Genomic DNA, 19,612 nt, shown 5'->3' on the forward strand with positions numbered 1-19,612 from the left:
AAAATAAGCACACAGTTAAAGAGACGTCCAAGCTAAAGATTAACTCTAACATTAGCTGTGCTATAGTCTTTTATCACAGCAGAAGAACAGATTTTAAAATATATTTTTTTAAATAAATCCCCAGGCTGTCCTTGCTCTATCCAAAACTTGCATTTTGATAAACTGCAGTACAGCCGAACCAAAAACACTCAATAAGTCAAAAATATATTTTAAAACAAATAAGTAATATTTATTAGATATTGTATGCCGGGGCAATTTCCCACCAGGAAATACCTTAGGTTGGTTACAAATGAGGGGATGCTATTGACATCTTAGTGAGTAGAGACTAGGGACACTACTAAACTTCAACAATACACCAGGACAGTCCCGAAAAACAAATTATCGAGCACGAAATGCCAAAACTTTGAGAAATACTGTCCTAGCTGCTTTAGCATTCTCATTATCCCCATTTGACAAAGAAATGGAAGCATATGTTTACATTATGTCAAAAAAGGCTATCATTTTAAAAACCAATTATTAATATATTCCATCAAAAATCATTACTACTGGGGCCACTGATTTAATACATTTTTGAAATCTAAATAGATTCATTTAGATTCAGGACTGCCCTATCTTAACAATAATCATGTTGTTAAAATTCAACATAGAAATTAAATCCAATCTTCAGAAAAAACATTTATGCCAAATGAGTAAGACTGGGGATATGTAAAATTAAGACACAGTCTGTGCTAAAATAACTTGCCAAAAGGACCTTAAAAGGGCTGCGCGTGGTGGCTCACGCCTATAATCCTGGCACTTTGGGAGGATGAGGCGGGCTGGTCAGTTGAGGTCAGGAGTTTGAAACCAGTCTGACCAACATGGTGAAATCCTATCTCTACTAAAACTACGAAAAGGTTATCTAGGCATGGCGGTGGCGCCTGTAATACCAGCTACGCAGGAGCCTAAGGCAGGAGACTCACTTGGACCCAGGAGGCAAAGGTTGCAGTGAGCTGAGATCGTGCCACTGCGCTCCAGGCTGGGCGACAGAGTGAGACTCCGTCCTAAATAAATAAATCAATAAATAGACTTGAAAAGGATTCTGAAACATCAGTCAGGCCATGTATTTGGTGGAATGGCACTCAACAATGTCTGTTACAACTACTCTGCCATTTAGCTATTTCAATTAACAGTTCTATAAGAAAATAAAGGCAATCACTGTGTGAACAAGTTCTCCAGTCCAAGACACTTCCTTTTTGGGGGTTCCTACTCTTTTTGTTCGTTCATTCACTCATTCAGAGACGGAGTTTCACTCTTGTTGCCCAGGCTGGAGTGCAATGGCAAGATCTCGGCTCACTGCAGCCTCCTCCTCCCGGGTTCAAGTGATTCTCCTGCCTCAGCCTCCCAAGTAGCTGGGATTACAGGCATGCGCCACCATGCCCGGCCAACTTTGTATTTTTAGTAGTGATGGCGTTTCTCCATGTTGGTCAGGCTGGTCTCTAACTCGAGAACTCGGGTCATCTGCCTACCTCTCAAAGTGCTGGGATTACAGGCGTGAGCCACCACGCCCGGACTCTATTCTATTTATGAGAAGAGCTCCATAATAATATCTCTACAGTAGCAGAGATTAATTGCCATGCAATAAACCAATCTCCTTTAATTACAAAATCTGATTTTACACAGGACAGTGATGGGTGCCCAGTTTTTGACTACTTTTTCTAGTCGGCCATTGAGCCATCCTATCCAGTAAAATTTAAGCGGATGTGTATATAAGATTCTTAGAAGGCTATTTCTAGGTATAGGTGAGTAAGCTGTGAAGAAGTCTTTTCTGCTCTTCTGCCTTCCCTCCTTCCTGTCTGCAATTAAGACAAATCGAAGATGGCAGAGCAAAAACACAGTCATCTGATTCCTTGATGACTTCCTCGATCCACAGTATCAGTCATGGATTCCCTAGCTCTGTATTTATTTTTAACTTACTATCTTTAAACTACTCTTATGCTTTATCTTAATTCCTAAAGATTGTAGTCCCAAACATTACCTCACACTTCTGGGTTTACAGTTAGACCCAAATACATGCCAGCTCATAAACATAAAAATAAGCTACAATTTCAATTAAAAATTATAGTAGAATGAGCACAGCGGCTCACACCTATAATCCTAACACTTTGGAAGGCTGAGGCAGGTGGATCACTTGAGTCCAGGAGCTTGAGACTAGGCTGGGCAACGTGGTCAAACCCCGCCTCTACAAAAAATACAAAAATTAGCCAGACATGGTGTCACACGCCTGTAGTCCCAGCTACTTGAGGGGGCTGAGGTGAGAGGATCACTGGAGTCCAGGAGGTCAAGGCTGCAGTCAGCCACTGCACTCCAGTCTGGGTGATAGGGCAAGACCCTAAAGGGGGGAAGAAAAAAAAAACAAAAACACCTATGCCCCCAAAATGTATGTACCAGTATTTTAAATAAAAGTAATTATAGGGCTGAGAGTGGTGGCTCTTGCCACCCAGTAATCCCAGCACTCTGGGAGACCGAGGCAGGCAGATCACAAGGTCAGAAGTTCGAGACCAGCCTGGCCAATATGGTGAAACCTTGTCTCTACTGAAAATACAAAAATTAGCCAGACGTGGTGGCAGGTGCCTGTCATCCCAGCTACTTGGGAGGCTGAGGCAGGAGAATCGCTTGAACCTGGGAGGCGGAGGTTGCAGTGAGCTGAGATCACGCCACTGCACTCCAGCCTGAGCAACAGAGTGAGACTCCATCTCAAACGAAAAAGAAAAAAAAGGCCCGGCACGGTAGCTCACACCTGGAATCCCAGCACTTTGGGAGGCCAAGGCGGGCAGATCACGAGGTCAGGGGATCAAGACCATCCTGGCTAACACGGCGAAACCCCGTCTCTACTAAAAATACAAAAAAATTAGCCGGGCTTGGTGATGAGCACCTGTAATCCCAGCTACTCCGGAGGCTGAGGCAGGAGAACGGTGTGAACCCGGGAGGCGGAGTTTGCAGTGAGCCGAGATCGAGCCACCGCACTCCAGCCTGAGCAACAGAGCGAAACTCCGTCTCAAAAAAAAAAGTAATTATACATTAATGCAAATAATCACAATACAAAACATATTAAAAGGAGGAAAAAATGGGATAAATAATGGTCTTTGGCAGGAAAAATATAAGATAAAAATCAACATTACTTAGCAGCTCTAGTAAACATACAGTATTAATTAAATCTAAGATTACCACCTAGTTAAGTACTCATACTAACCCAGTTTGGGGCTAAATATTCTTTCTTGTGATTATCAGAAAACTCCACTGGACAATAAGAAGGTATGGTTAAAGTAAATCAAAAAGAATGACTTCCATATATCAATATTAAACCACTATTAGGTACTCTTCTAGAGATCCTGAGAGAAGGCCATCAACCACTGAAATTTTTATTCCATGGAAATCACAACTGCTTCCTATCATCTACTGACTATATAACCTCTCGAAAATTACTCAATCTCTCTAAAATAGTTTAATCACTATTTTAGAGAGATTGAGTAATTTTCCAGAGGTCACATTAATAATTACATCTCAGGTCTATTGTGATGATTAAATAAAATATTACATAAAGTACTCGACTCAGTGCTAACATGTAAGAAAGCCACAAATAATAGGCTGGGGGCAGTGGCTCACACCTGTAATCCCAGCATTTGGGAGGCCAAGGCGGGCTGATCACTTGAGGTCAGGAGTTCCAGACCAGCCTGGCCAACATAGTGAAACCCTGTCTCTACTAAAAATACAAAAATTAGCCGGGTGTAGTGGTGGGCACCTGTAATCCCAGCTACTCAGGAGGCTGGGCAGGAGAATCGCTTGAACCTGGGAGGCGGGGGTTGCAGTGAGCCAAGATCCCACCACTGCACTCCAGCCTGGGCAAGAGCAACACTTTTGTATTTAATCAAAAAAAATAAATAAATAAATAAGGAAGCCACAAATAGTTATTTTTCACTTTGTTCAGTTTTTGAAATACTGTAAAACAGATTTCATATTTGTGATTTTCAATGCCTAGTATGTGAATTCTATTTTCAGTACAAATTTATTCCTGTTCCCTTAAAATGAAAATAATTCAGTAGTAACTTAATTTCAACTTAAAATCCAAAAAACCAGAAAAACTTCATTTATCTTGCTTTAAGCAAAACGAATTCATAGAAAATCAAAATTGTTAAAATATTACTTACCTGGATTTAAAGCAAAATTATCTATTAAACTCTTCCAAGCAATAAAAGCTATCTTTTTAATCATGGGTGCTCCACTACGAAATCCAAGTTCTTCTAGTTGTAACAGAGAATTGATGAAACTCCCACTTCGATGCAAGGTCTAAAAAGGGGAAAAAAATCATTAAAAAGTTATTTATCTGCATGAAACAGAGTAATTGCTATCATTCCTTTATTCATTCACTTAACAGATGCTCTTAGGACTTCATAATCTAATGGGGAGACAAAAGACAAATTATTCACAAAACATGGAGATGTGTTAAATGTTAGATATGTTACAAGTCTTAGGAATATAAGAAAAACTTTAAACACACATTCTAAACTCAAGATCACAAAATATATAAAGTTTGAAGAAGCAGACAATGCATAACACAGAACATTTCTAAAACATTAGAGAAAATCAGGAGAGCAGATAAATCCCAAACTTTATCAAATCAATACCAAACAAAACATACGTTTATATTAAAAAATTATATTAGAGAAAAAAGGTGCTGAACTCTGAAAATAATAAAAATAACCTTTCAAACAAACTGAATGGAAAATTAAGGAAACATCTTATTTCATGGCTGTAAAAGAAGTATTTTTTAAAGTATTATCTGCTAATAAAAAATAGTAAAAGTGAGATAAAAATCAAGAAAACTGAATAACTTTTCTTTTTTTTTGAGAGGAAGTCTCACTCTGTCGCCCAGGCTACAGTGCAGTGGTGCCATTTTGGCTCACTGCAGCCTCCATCTCCTGGGTTCAAGTGATTCTCCTGCCTCAGCCTTCCAAGTAGCTGGGATTACTGGCTAATACTACCACACCCAGCCAATTTTTGTTTTGTTTTGTTTTGTTTTGTTTTGTGATGGAGTCTTGCTCTGTCACCCGCTGGAGTGCAATGGCTGGATCTCAGCTCACTGCAACCTCTGCCTCCCAGGTTTAAGCGATTCTCCTGCCTCAGCCTCCCAAGTAGCTGGGATTACAGGTGTGTGCCACCATGCCTGGCTAATTACTGTATTTTTAGTTGAGGCAGGGTTTCACCATGTTGGCCAGGCTGGTCTCGAACTCCTGAACTCAGGTGATCTGTCCACCTCGGCCTCCCAAAGTGCTGGGATTACAGGCGTGAGCCACCATGCCGGCCTAATTTTTGTATTTTTAGTAGAGACAAGGTTTTGCCATGCTGGCCAGGCTGGTGACTAACTACTGACCTCAAGTGACCCACCTGCCTCAGCCTCCCAAAGTGCTGGGATTACAGACGTGAGCAACCACAGCCGGCAGAAAACCAGATAAATTCCAAATATTCCAAATATTATGTAAGATTTAAATGGGAACACTATCAAACAAAAAGAAAAATATGAGGAGAAAAAAGCAAAAAAATTAAAAAAAAAAAAAAATAGGCCAGGCACAGTGGCTCACACCTGTAATCCCAGCACCTTGGGAGGCCAAGGCAGGTGGATCACCTAAGGTCAGGAGTTCGAGACCAGCCTGACCAACATGGAGAAACCCCTTCTCTACTAAAAATACAAAAACCAGCCAGGCATGGTGGCACATGCCTGTAATCCCAGCTACTCGGGAGGCTGAGACAGGAGAACCACTTGAACCTGAGAGGCCGAGGTTGTAGTGAGCCGAGATCGTGTTTGCACTCCAGCCTGGGCAACAAGAATGAAACTGTCTCAAAAAAAAAAAAAGAAAAAAAGGAAAATAAAGTACAAAATGGAAAAATGACAAGTAATGCATCACAAATAAAAAATTATATAAACACTAATGCTCCTAACAGGCTATAAGCCACATATAATCTTCACAGACTATAAACCGGTAACAAAAAAAAATGGTTTCGAAAATAAAAAACACACAAGTTAGCTATAAGAGCTAAAGGAAATACTTCGTAATAGATCTAGCCCAAGAAGTTAAAGACAAAAGATGAAAATTATGAAGCACTGATGAAAGAAATTAAAGACCTAGGCCTGGCACAGTGTCTAACACCTGTAATCCCAGCACTTTGGGAGGCCGAGGCAGATGGATTGCTTTAGGTCATGAGTTTGAGACCAGCCTGGCCAACATGGTAAAACCCCATCTCTACTAAAAATACAGAAATCAGCCAGGCGTGGTGGCAGGCACCTATAATCCCAGCTACTCGGGAGGCCGAGGCAGGAGAATCACTTGAACCCGGGAGGCTGAGGTTGCGGTGAGCCAATATAGCCAGGGCAACAGAGCGAGACTCTTTAAAAAAAAAAAAAAAAAAAAAACCCCTAAATAAATGGAAAGACATCTGTGTTCGTGGGTAGAAAAGACAGACTTAACATCAATGAAATGCTAACTACTCAAGGCATTATATGCAGATTCATCACAATCCCTACCATGATTCCAACTGCCTTTTTCACAAAGAAGTCGATTGTCAAATTCACACGGAATTGCACAGTCTCAAAAAACCAAAACAGCCAGGTGTGGTGGCTCACACGTGTAATGCCAGCACTTTGGGAGGCCAAGGCAGGAGGATTACAAGGTCAGGAGTTCGAGACCAGCCTGACCAATATGGTGAAACACCGTCTCTACTAAAAATACAAAAATTTAGCTGGGCATGGTGGCATGCACCTGCAGTCTCAGCTACTCGGGAGGCTGAGGCAGAATCGCTTGGACCCAGGAGGCGGAGGTTGCAGTGAGCTGAGATCACGCCACTGCACTCCAGCCTGGGCGACAGGGACAGTCTCCAGCTCAAAAAATAAATAAATAAATAAAAGCCAAAACAATCCTGAAAAATAATAAAACCAGACAAACTGACTGCCAAACTCAGTATAAAGCTACAGTAATTAATACATATGCTAATGGCATAAGGACAGCCATACAGACCATAAGAACAGAATATTGAGCTCGGATATAAATCTTTCCATCTATGTTCAACTGATTTTCAAGAGGGTATCACAGGCCAGGCGCAGTGGCTCACGCCTGTAATCCCAGCACTTTGGGAGGTCGAGGCGGGTGGATCTCTTGAGCTCAGAAGTTCAAGACCAGCCTGGCCAACGTGGTAAAACCACATCTCTCATAAAAATACAGAAAAGAAAAAAAAATTAGCCGAGCATGGTAGTGGGCACCTATAATCCCAGCTACCTGGGAGACTGAGGCAGGAGAATTGCTTGAACCCAGGAGGCAGAGGTTGCAGTGAGCCAAGATCACACCACTGCACTCCAGCCTAGGCAACAGAGTAAGACTGTCTCAAAAAAAAAAAAAAAAAAAAAAAAAGGGTACCACAAGGATTTAATAAAAACAACCTTTTCAATAAATGATACTGAGGAATCTGAATATCTGCATGCAAAAGGATGAACGTGGACTCTCCTTAAACCATATCCAAATATTCACTCAAAATGGTTCAAAGATCTACATTCAAGATCTAAAACTGGAAAATTCTTAGACGAACGCACTGGGAAACAAAAATGACACTGGATTTGGCAACGACTTCATGAATATGATGTCAAGTATGAGCAATAACAAAAAATATATATAATACTTCACCAAAATTAAAAACTCTGCAATGGGTATTACCAAGAAAGCAAAAGAGAACCTACAGAATGGAAGCGAATATTTGCAAATCACAAAACTGATAAGGGATGAATATCCAAAACATATAAAGAACTACAACTCAACAACAAAAATTCAAACCTACTCAAAAATGGGCCAAGGACTTAGACATTTCTCCACAGACAATGAAACAAACAGCCAAGAACCAAATGAAAAGATGTTCAACATCACCAGTAATCAGAGAAATGCAAATCTATACCAAATCAATCCCACTTCACATTCACTAGAATGGCTATCAAAAAAAAGGAAAATAAAAAGTGTTGGTGAGGATGTTAAGGAAGCGGAACCCTAGTGCATTACTGGTGAGAATGTAAAATGGTGCAGCTGCTACAGAAGAGTTTGGTGCTGGCTGGTCCAAGTGGCTCATGCCTATAATCCAGCAATTTTGGAGGCTGAGGCAGGCAGATCACTTGAGCTGGAGACCAGCCTGAGCAGCATGGCAAAACCCCGTCTCTACAAAAAATACGAAAAAAAAAATCAGCTGGGCTGGGTGGTAGTCCCAGGTAATTGGGAGGCTGAGGTGGGAGGACGGTTTGAGACTGGGAGACAGAGGTTGCAGTGAGCGAGGTTGTGCCACTGCACTCCAGCCTGGGTGATAGATAGAGCCAGATCTTGTCTCAAAAAAAAGAAAGAGTTTGGAGCTTTCTCAAAAAGTTAAGCATAGAACTACTATATAACCCAGCAATTCCACTCTTAAGTATATACCCAAAAAACTGAAAGCCAGAATTCCAACAGATTTGTACACTGGTGTTTACAGCAACATTATTCACAATCGCCAAAAGGTAGAAACAACCTAAATGTCTCTCAACAGATAAACAAAATGTGTTACATACATAACAATTACTCAGCCATAAGAATGCAACTTTAATATATGTTATGACACGGATAAATCTTAAAAACTTTATGCTGACAGGCACGGTGGCTCACGCCTATAATCCCACCACTTTGGGAGGCCGAGGTGGGCGGATCACAAGGTCAGGAGATCGAGACCATCCTGGTCAACATGGTGAAATCCTGTCTCTACTAAAAACACAAAAATCAGCCGGACGTACTGGCACATGCCTGTAGTCCCAGCTACTCAGGAGGCTGAGGCAGGAGAATTGCTTGAACCCGGGAGGCAGAGGTTGCAGTGAGCCAAGATCACACCATTGTACTCCAGCCTGGGTGACAAGAGCGAAACTCCGTCTCAAAAAAAAAATAAAAAAACTTTATGCTTAGTGAAATAAGCCAGATACAGAAGGGCAAGTATGTTATAATTTCACTTTTATGAGGTACCTAGAATAAGCAAATTCACAGAGTCAGAAAGTAGAACAGACATTACCAAAGGGTGATGTATGGGTGCGGGAGGAGGGCAGAGGAAGTTTAATGGGTACAGTTTTTGTTGGGGATGATGCACAAGTTTTGGGTATAGATAGTGGTGATGCTTACAACATTATGAATAGATTTAATGCCATTGACTTGTTCATTTACAAATAGTTAGAACATGTATATTTACATGTTCTAAATAAATAAAATATCTATTTTATTTTATTTTAAATAAAATATTTAAATAATATTTAAATAAAATATTTTAAATAAAAAATCTAAATAAAAGCAGCACACTCCCCGCCACCCAAAACCTGGCTTAATCATTGAACATACAGTTGATTCTCTCTCATTATTCATAGTAGTTATGGTTTTCTATTATATAAAGTAGCCTTGAACACTAAGTTGGCAAATACTGAGCGATCACTCCCATGGGAAATACAGGGTTAGGTTCTTTGGACACAACACTTTCGTCAGCTGTTCAATATATAACCTGCTTAACGTCTATCTATTAGAAGATATTTTATACTACTGAATCACTAACGTCAAACTCACAGCCAGTAGCTCTATAAATCGTGCCTGAACAAAGTTTATTTTCACCACTGGGTATATCACAGTCTTCCTTTACTTAGGAACATAAACTAGACAGCCCCTGGACCCAAGCTTTGGGTTCCAAATTTAAACAGTGAAACCAACCAGGAAAAGCACAGAAAAGTGAAAAATGTGGCATTACATGGATTATAAAAAGGACACCTGTTTAAGGTATGAGAACTAAAACAAAAAGGCAGAGCATAACCTTGCTTGACCTCAGCTGGACACATGCACGTTGTGTGACTCCAATTCTTTGCCACTCTAGGTGTCTACAAATGAAGGCAAAAGCAATGCAAGTACTGATTTCAGATTTACAAATAAATTTTAGTGAGTAGGCATGAAATAATGAGCATCAGCTGTACAAAGGAAATAATGAGCATCAACTGTACAAAGAAAAGGTAAGAAAAGAAAGAGTCCAGCATGTAAAAACTATTGACTGTTCATTAACTGGGCACTTACCCTTCCAAGTAGTTTGACAAACAAAGGCCATAATTTTAACACGTAAGTCTCATTTTTACTCATAAATAGCTTCTGAAGTTCAGAGATTAATTTCTGCAAACAAAAGCAATTAATTTACCAAACAGACTCTTAGAAAAAAAAATCCAATACCAAAGTCTAGGAATAATTTTCAAAAACTGATTCAACCAAATAGTTTTTTCTATAATAAAAATATTACCCCACCCGAGGCCAGGTGCGGTGGGTCAAGCCTATAATCCTAGCACTTCGGGAGGCCGAGGCAGGAGAATCACCTGAAGTCAGGAGTTCAAGACCAGCCTGGCCAATACGGCGAAACCCTGTCTCTACTAAAAATACAAAAATTAGCTGGGCATGGTGGCAAGCGCCCATAATTCTTGCTACTCGGGAGGCTGAGGCACAAGAGTCGCTTGAACCTGGGAGGCGGAGGTTGCAGAGAGCAGAAATCGTGCCACTGCTCTCCAGCCTGGGCGACAGAGCAAGACTGTCTCAAAAAAATAAAAATAAAAATTTTCCCAAAAGACTCCAAAAGGAAAATTGAAGCATATAGCAAATCCAAATGAGTTTTTACAGTAAATGCTCTAATACAAACACCCAGATTCTACCATTAACACTTTACTACGCTGATCTTATCACCTATCTGGCCATCCTACCATCCATCAATCCAACTTTTTTTTTCTACCAATATACTTTACCCTAAAAATGTCAGCATATCATTAACTAGTTTAAATGACACTGTATTAATATTTTCACACTAATAATGAAAAAATACATTAATAGCTTCATAATCAACAGACACGTGAAATAATTTTTAGCTCAAATTTATATAATTTCATATATGCTTTGTTGCAAGCTTGATAAATGGGTTAAAGAAACAATTTTATGGTCACGCGCAGTGGCTCATGCCTGTAATCTCAGCACTTTGGGAGGCCGAGGCGGGAGGATCACAAGGTCAGGAGTTCGAGACCAGCCTGGCCAATATGGTGAAACCCCATCTCTACTAAAAATACAAATATCAGTCGGGCATGGTGGCAGGTGCCTGTAATCCCAGCTACTCCTGCTGAGGCAGGAGAATCGCTTGAACCCAGGAGGTGGAGGCTGCAGTGAGCTGAGACCGTGCCACTGCACTCCAGCCTGGGCAACAATTGCGAAACTGTCTCAAAAAAAAAAAAATTATATATATGTGTGTATATATATATATATATATATACACACATATATATATGTTACTAAAATTGAATTCATCAGAATAAAGCTATTTATAAAGACACTCGAGTTACTGTGTCATACTGAACATTATCAAGAAGTCTTCTGCATTTTAAGCAAGTAAAATCCCAGGTTTTAGGGGCTGGGTATGGTGGCTCACGCCTGTCATCCCAACACTTTGGGAGACTGAAGTGGAAGGACTGCTTGAGCCCAGGAGTTCGAGACCAGCTTGGGTAATATAGGGAGACCCTGTCTGTTAAACAAAAAAACAAGACAAGACCTTCAAATATGGCTTTCCATGTAATCTAGAGTAAAAATCCATCCTTACAATGGTCCCTGCCATAGTCCTATGTGATTGGACCCTCTTTTCCTCTCATTCTCATTCACTCCACTACTGTCACACTGCCCAGTGTTCCCAGAACACCAACCAGGTACACAACCATTAGAGCCGGGCCTTTTGCCCTCATAGTTCTCTTGTCTGGTTCATTATCCACATGGGTAACTCCTACTCTGCCTTCAAATCACTGTTCAAATGTCCTTTCCTTTGCCTTCCCTGACCACCTTACATTCCTTTCTCACGGCACTCTCTGGTCTTTGCTCTTCTCCTTAGTGCTCTTCACTTACTACACTATGTACTTAATTATCTCTCCCACAAGAAAATAAGCTCCATCAAGCCTCTTTTGTTCACTGCTATATTCACAGCGCCTGCAACAATGCACTGCACATATCAGATGCCCAGTAAATATGTTAGAAGAACAATGGTTAGAAAACCTAAAACCTATGGCAAGTAGTAACTAGAAAACTATAGAGACTAGGTAAGTTTATGTACATTAAATTTGTACCTACTGGGATTATACAGTAACAACCCAAACATGAGTGAATCAGTTAATGCTCTCCCTCTTTCAGAAATACAATTCCTATTTCCTATTTGTTGGGAATGAAGTAAAATGTCTGGATTTTAGTAACAATAGACAGCTCCCTTCCTTACTACAATGTAATGAGCAATGTGCCTATGCTAACTCATGCAACTCTTAAGGTTTTGATTCAAAGCTAAAATCCTAGATCATATTGCAACTATACCAATATGCCCAGACAGATTTTTTATTTTTTTTTTTTTTGAGAGAGGGTCTCATTGTCGCCCAGCCTAGAACGCAGTAGTGAGATCACAGCTCACTGCAGCCTCAAATTTCTGGTCAAGCAACCCTCCTGCCTTAGCCTCCCAAGCATCTGAGACTACAAGATCATGCCACCACGCCCAGCTAATTTTTAAGATATTTTGTAGAGATGGGTCTTCACCATGTTGCCCAGATGGGTCTGGAACTCCTGGCCTCAAGCAATCCTCCCATCTCAGCCTTCCACTTTGGGACTACAGGTGAGAGCCACTGTACCTGGCCCCCAGACTGAATTTTAAGCTTAGTGCAGAACCTTCTGATGCAGTATCCAGAAAATTCTTACATAAAAGAACACTCACAGTAGTCATAAGCTGCTCCGTAATAGATGCTATTTCTTGCTGTTTCTGAAGCAATAATGGCATTCCCATCTCCAGAGCAGTTGCTCCCCGCAAATGTACCTTTTGTGCTGAATGAACCACTAAAGGTATGACCAGTTTTGCCCACCTCACTGCCTCTTCTCCCATTTGAATTGGGGCTTGTTCAATTAGCCTATGATAGAGAAATCAATGAATAATTAGCGTGACCTCATGTTTTAAGTCTAAAGCAGTAAAATACGTGACACACAGAAATATACACAGTACGGCCCATTTGTTTTAGAATATATACAAATATGCATATACACAAGAAACAGATCTAATTTTTACTAATTTGCACATTATTGCTTCTGTAAATTTTTTTTAAAGAACCAATATTGTCTTTAAATTGAAATATTTCAGTCATCCCTCAGTATCCCTGGGGGATTGGTTCCAGGACCTCACAATAATGCTCAAGTCCAATATAAAAAGGACAGTACAGGCAGGGCTCACGCCTGTAATCCCAGCACTTTGGGAGGCCGAGGCAGGCGGATCACGAGGTCAGGAGATCGAGACCATCCTGGCTAACATGGTGAAACCCCGTCTTTACTAAAAATACAAAAAATTAGCTGGGTGAGGTGGCAGGCGCCTGTAGTCCCAGCTACGTGGGAGGCTGAGGCAGGAGAATGGCGTGAACCCCGGGGGGCGGAGCCTGCAGTGAGCTCGCGCCACTGCACTCCAGCCTGGGCGACAGAGTGAGACTCCGTCTCAAAAAAAATAAATAAAAAAATATATAAATAAAAAGGACGGTATAGTCATGCACCACAGAGCAAGGTTTTGGTCAAAGATGCGGCACATTCACAATGGTGGTCCCGTAAGATTATGAGGGACTTGACAAGTTCCTATCACCTAGTGACATCATAGCTGTCGTAACACTGCAGTGCAATACATTATTCATGTTTCTGATGACACTGGTGTAAACAAATCTACTGCACTCTCACTCATATAAAAGTACAGCACAATTACATACAGGACATAATACTGTACTATATGATAATGATAATAAATGACCGGCTGGGTGCAGTGGCTCACACCTGTAATCTCAGCACTTTGGGAGGTGGAGGCGGGTAGATCACGAGGTCAGGAGATCAAGACCATCCTGACCAACATGGTGAAACCCCGTCTCTTCTAAACATACAAAAATTAGCTGGGTGTGGTGGCACATGCTTGTAATCCCAGCTCCTTGGGAGGCTGAGGCAGGAGAATTGCTTGAACCCGGGAGGCGGAGGTTGCAGTGAGCCAAGACCTCACCACTGTGCTCCAGCCTGGTGACAGAGCAAGATTCCGTCTCAAAAAAAAAAAGAAAATAGTAATAAAAAAAAAACAAAAAATAAATGACTATGTTACTGGTTTATGTATATACTACACTATAATTTTTATCATTAGAGTTTACTCCTACTTATATTTTAAAAAAGTTAACTGCAAAGTAGCCTTGAAGGGTCCTTCAGCAGATACTCCAGAAGGCAGCATCAATCACAGAAGATGACAGCTCCATGCATGTTATTGCCCCTGAACACGTTTCAGTATGTCAAGATGTGGAGGTGGGAGACAGTGATAACGATCCTGACACTGCAGAGGCCCTAGGCTGATGTGTTATGTTGTTAACCAAAAAGTTACGAAAGTTAAAAAAAAAAAAATTTAAAATTAAGGCTCCTAGAATAAGGATCTAACGAGGGAAAATATGTTTGTACAATTGTATGTTTGTGTTTTAAGCTAAGTATTCTTTTTTTTTTTTTTTTTGAGACCAAGTCTCACTCTGTCACCCAAGCTGGAGGGCAGTGGTGCAATCTCAGCTCACTGCAACCTCTGCCTCCCGGGTGCAAGCGATTCTCAATGCCTCAGTCTCCCATATAGCTGAGATTACAGGCATGCATCACCACGCCCGGCTGATTTTGTATTTTCAGTAGAGATGGGGTTTCACCATGTTGGCCAGGCTGGTCTCAAACTCCTGACCTCAGGTAATCCACCCACCTGGGCCTCCCAAAGTTCTGGGATTACAGGCGTGAGCCACTGTGCCTGGCCAAAGCTAATTATTCTTACAAAAGTCAAAAAGTTTAAAAATTTTAAAGTTACAGTAAGCTGGCCAGGCACAGTCGTTCACGCCTGTAATCCTGGTACTTTGGGAGGCCAAGGTGGGTGGATCACCTGAGGTCAGGAGTTCAACACCAGACTGGCCAACATGGCAAAACCCCTCTCTGCTAAAAACACAAAAATTTGCCGGGCGTGGTGGCTGGCGCCTATAATCCCAGCTACTCGGGAAGCTGAGGCACAAGAATTACTTGAACCTGGGAGGTAGAGATTGCGGAGAGCACCACTACACTCCAGCCTGAACAACAAAGTGAGACTGTCTCAAAAAAATAAAGTTACAGAACGTAGAGGTTAATTTATTTTGAAAATGTTTTTATAGATTTAGTATAGCCTAAGTGTACAGTCTTTATGAAATCTACGAATAGTGCACAGTAACGTCCTAGACCTCCACATTCCCTCATCACTCCTTCACTGACTCACCCAAAGAATCTTTAGTCCTAAAAGCTCCATTCGTGGTAAGTGTGAGATACAGGTGTACCATTTTTTAATCTTTTTTTATCATATTTTTACTGTACCTTTTCTATGTTTAGGTACACATATAGTATCGTGTTAGAAGTGCCTACAATATCCAGTACAGTAATACACTGTACAGGTCTGTAGCCTAGGAGCAACAGGTTATACCATGCAGCCTAGGTATATAGTAGGCTATTCCACCTAGGTTTGTTTAAGTCCACTTTACAATGTTTGCACAATGATGAAATTACATAATGATGCATTCCTCAGAATGTATTCCCATCATTATGTGACACACGACTGTATTTGCATATAACCTATGCACATCCTCCCGTATACTTTAAATCATTTCTAGATTACTGATAATAGCTAATACAATGTAAGTGCTAAGTAAGTAGTTGTTATACTGTACTGTTTAGGAAATAATGACAAGAAAATCAGAGTCTGTACATGTTCAATACAGATGCAATTTTTCTGAGACTTTCAACCCTCAACTGGTTGAATCTAAGGATGCAGAACCTACAAAGGGCCAACTGTATTACTTATTGTTATATTACTAAATTCATCATTGTTATAGGATAGCCAGAGAACCATGACATAATCTTAGCATCAATCAGAGCATTCAACAATAGGGAAGTTAAAGCAAGTAACTCAACAAGAAAATTTTAAAGAACAAAAAACAGGGAAGACAGAAATGTCATCAAAGAGTTTACACTTAAAAAAAAAGAGTTTATGCATTGGCATGCCTGTTATAACAAAAATGAAGAAGGTACTCTATTCCCTGCTAAACACCAATTGCCTTCCTAAACAACCCAAGCCCAATTATGAGTTTATATTATTTTTTAAACCCTTACACAAGCTTTAACAGAACCTGAACTGTGTATGTTACTAGCAGGAACATAACCAAGACTTCACCTTGAACATGGTCCCAGTAAAAACAAACAAAAAACCTAGTAACCTATGCACATCTACTTCCATCTTTTTCCTGTTACTTTTTATCCTTGAGTCATTTGGTGTAAATGACATTCCCCCTTTTAATGTCTGTCTCTCATTTAAATTCCAAATGCCCTCTCCTTCAGCTAAATTTATGAAAACTATTCTTCAATTTGCACAGCATCCAAATGCATACCTTATGATAACATTTAATGCTTCAAAATCAACAACAGCAGAATGCGTCTCTCCTTTGTTAAATAGCACTTCTAATGAATCAATTATACTGGATACCTAAAAAACAAACCAAATGAATACAAATGAAATAAGCCTGAACTGCTTTCATTGGCATTATAGTTTTTTATTTTTTAATTGGCATATAGTTAAGATGGCATACCCAAAAACTATACTCACCATTTTGCCAACCACTTCAGAGGGAAATGTCTGCTTAGATATCACCCAAAGTGCTCTGGTACGTACATTTTTGTCTGAACTCTTAATGGTATCATTCAATTTTGAAAGCAATTCTAGAGCATTTGCCTCTGAAAAACAAGCAGTTTTAATTTTGTATAGAAATATTTGAGACTTTAAAGAGTATCAACTAAAAACTAGAGAAAACAATATACTCATCAATCATAAAATTAAATGTATATCCAGAGAACAGATCAGAGAACCAATGCTGATACCAAACTTCTCCCCAAAACACAAAATTCAGATTAGAGGGGAAGATATACTGAGAGAAAATAAAACAATAGACACCAAATCAGATATCTTGTGCAACTGAAATAACTAGATATCATTGTAGGTTTGAACATACAAGACAATTATTGGTAATATGTTTTCAATCCTGCATCTCTGCTCCAAAATGAACAACTCCTGCTTTAGGTTGCTAACACTTCCTTGTATAAAAAAGAGCAGGCAGCAGCTTTTCCCTCAAAAACAGATGGTAACAACTTTGACATCTTTATTCCTAACTTCCCTTAAGATAAGGTTTTCCTTTACAATGGAAATCATCTAGCTATGGAGCAACAGTGCAGACTACTTGAAAACTTGGAAAGCATTAGGTTCTGTGCTTTCATTACCACTTTTAGTTCCAAATTATCCCACATTTATCATTATGTCAAAAAACTTTTCAATTCAGCATATTCCTTAGTGCATATGCCTGAATAAAGTTTCCCTTTTTAGAGCAATCATGTTTAAATACCCTTTTTATCTGATATTTTTTGAGATGGAGTTTCACTCTTCTTGCCCAGGCTGGAGTGCAGTGGCACAATCTCGGCTCACTGCAAACTCCGCCTCCTGGGTTCACTCCCGCGTCATTCTCCTGCCTCAGCCTCCCGGGTAGCTGGGACTATAGGCGCCTGCCACCACGCCCGGCTAATTTTTTGTATTTTTAGTAGAGATGGGGTTTCACCGTGTTAGCCAGGATGGTCTCGATCTCCCGACCTCGTGATCCACCCGCCTCGGCCTCCCAAAGTGCTGGGATTACAGGCACGAGCCACCACACCCAGCCATTCTTTCTTTCTTAAAAGCAAACCTTAAACTACAGGTTCTGAAACTAATCCAGAGATAACAGTACTTTTAACAGCATCAAACTACTTATACTTAAAATTTACACTTTATTTATATTCTAAAAATATTAAGTCATAAGAAATTTATCTACCTGATAATTCTGAGGTAATTTTGGAATTGTATAAGCAAAACCCCAGGGCTTGTAGAGCAGCACTACTCAGCTCCGAGTTTTGACTGGAAATGTGAGTCTACAAAAACAAAACCATATTTATTACAAACAAACACAACTGTAAATCAATTTTTAGAAAGCAGAGGTCGATTACAGAACAAGCAAATTCATCACGTTACTCCAACAAATCCTTGAGAATATGCATAAAAAATAAAAATAAAAATAACAAGGAATAAAATCAGAAGGCCATGTGTACAGCTTGGTAAAGAAAGGAGAGGAAACTGGATAGAGATCAACTGAAGATAAAGGATATCTCTACACCTATGAGAGCAAAGAAAAAGAGGTCAACAGATGAAAGATGCTAAAGACATGACAGGGAAAAGGGAGCAAGGCCCTTCCACTGAGTAAACAAGAGACTCAAATCCAAAAGCTAACATCCTAGCTTTAGAGTGGAGTGACATCTCTTCCTCTAAGACTGGGAGAAGGAAGGGGTTAGAATGTAACATTTATAAAGTATCTATTATTATCTCAATTAATAGTAAAATAAAACAATTTTTTAAACCTTACTTTATACATAAGAAAATTTCAATCCATGTCAATCTGGAAATTTTTTTTTTTTTTTTTTGAGACAGAGTTTCGCTCTTGTTGCCCAGGCTGGCGTGCAATGGCATAATCTCAGCTCCCTGCAACCTCTGCTTCCCAGGTTCAAGAGTAGCTGGGATGACAGGCGCACGCCACCACGCCTATATTTCTGTATTTTTAGTAGAGATGGGGTTTCACCATGTTGGCAAGCCTGGTCTCAAACTCCTGACCTCAGGTGATCCACCCGCCTCAGACCTCCCAAAGTGCTGGGATTATAGGCGTGAGCAACCCTGCCTGGCTGTCAATCTAGAATTTAAAGCCCAACTCATACTATTTATGTAAAAGCTATAAAAGGCCAAATCTGTCAAAGAGGATCTCAATATGAATGTTTACTTTTACCCTGTACCCCATTCGCTTATACCATTTCCTACTCCAAAGGGATTTATCTTCAAAATCCCCCATATCTATTTGAATCAAATATCCAAGGAATCTTCAACTGTTATTCTTGAGCAGGAAGAACAGCAAATGTTAATGGTTAAATATATGAGCAGATATTTCCCTGTAGTGTCTTCTATATTTACAAAACCAAGCCAAAAAATGCAAACTCTAGAGTACAGAATGTAAGGGATATAGCACAGCAACCAGTTGTAGGCAACTAAGTAAGGCTTAATACTTTGAGAGCTACTAGTGTATCTCCTGGATAATAGCTAGTAAATGTTTGTGATTAATTTTCATTAAACTTACTTGAAAGTGTTCCTTAACGATGATGCGTCTCATTTTCAAGAATGTTATAGATTCCTAGACACAATCCTAGCTGAACTCTGAACACTATACAGAAACATGTTCTATTTTACCTGGTATGGTTCCTACTCTGAAAGAATTCAATTATCCTTTCATTGCTTAAAATTGCTTATTGTCCTATTATCAACCTTCCATGTGCATCCAAATAATTTCAGGTACAAATCCTATTTACAAACAATGCAACTTGACTCAAACTATATGCAA

At 40.0% G+C, this 19,612-nt stretch overlaps 1 protein-coding gene across 7 annotated transcripts in view; it reads right to left on the bottom strand.

Moving 5' to 3' along the window:
- Positions 1–19,612, bottom strand: part of RIF1 (replication timing regulatory factor 1) — a 97,946-nt gene that overhangs the window by 74,900 nt on the left and 3,434 nt on the right. For all 7 annotated transcript variants that reach the window (XR_004026566.1, XR_004026563.1, XR_004026567.1 and 4 more), the window contains exons 4-9: positions 18,008–18,104; positions 16,759–16,886; positions 16,544–16,638; positions 12,820–13,009; positions 10,128–10,220; positions 4,185–4,323 (exon numbers count right to left, since the gene is read on the bottom strand). Coding sequence is in view for 1 of the 7 variants with exons in the window: in XM_012496511.2 (XP_012351965.1) it covers positions 4,185–4,323; positions 10,128–10,220; positions 12,820–13,009; positions 16,544–16,638; positions 16,759–16,886; positions 18,008–18,104 (742 nt within the window). In the remaining 6 variants the exon portion in view is untranslated. The remainder of the gene's footprint in view (positions 1–4,184; positions 4,324–10,127; positions 10,221–12,819; positions 13,010–16,543; positions 16,639–16,758; positions 16,887–18,007; positions 18,105–19,612) is intronic.

The sequence above is a fragment of the Nomascus leucogenys genome, chromosome 17, assembly GCF_006542625.1.
Source record: "Nomascus leucogenys isolate Asia chromosome 17, Asia_NLE_v1, whole genome shotgun sequence".
Classification (NCBI taxonomy): domain Eukaryota; kingdom Metazoa; phylum Chordata; class Mammalia; order Primates; family Hylobatidae; genus Nomascus; species Nomascus leucogenys.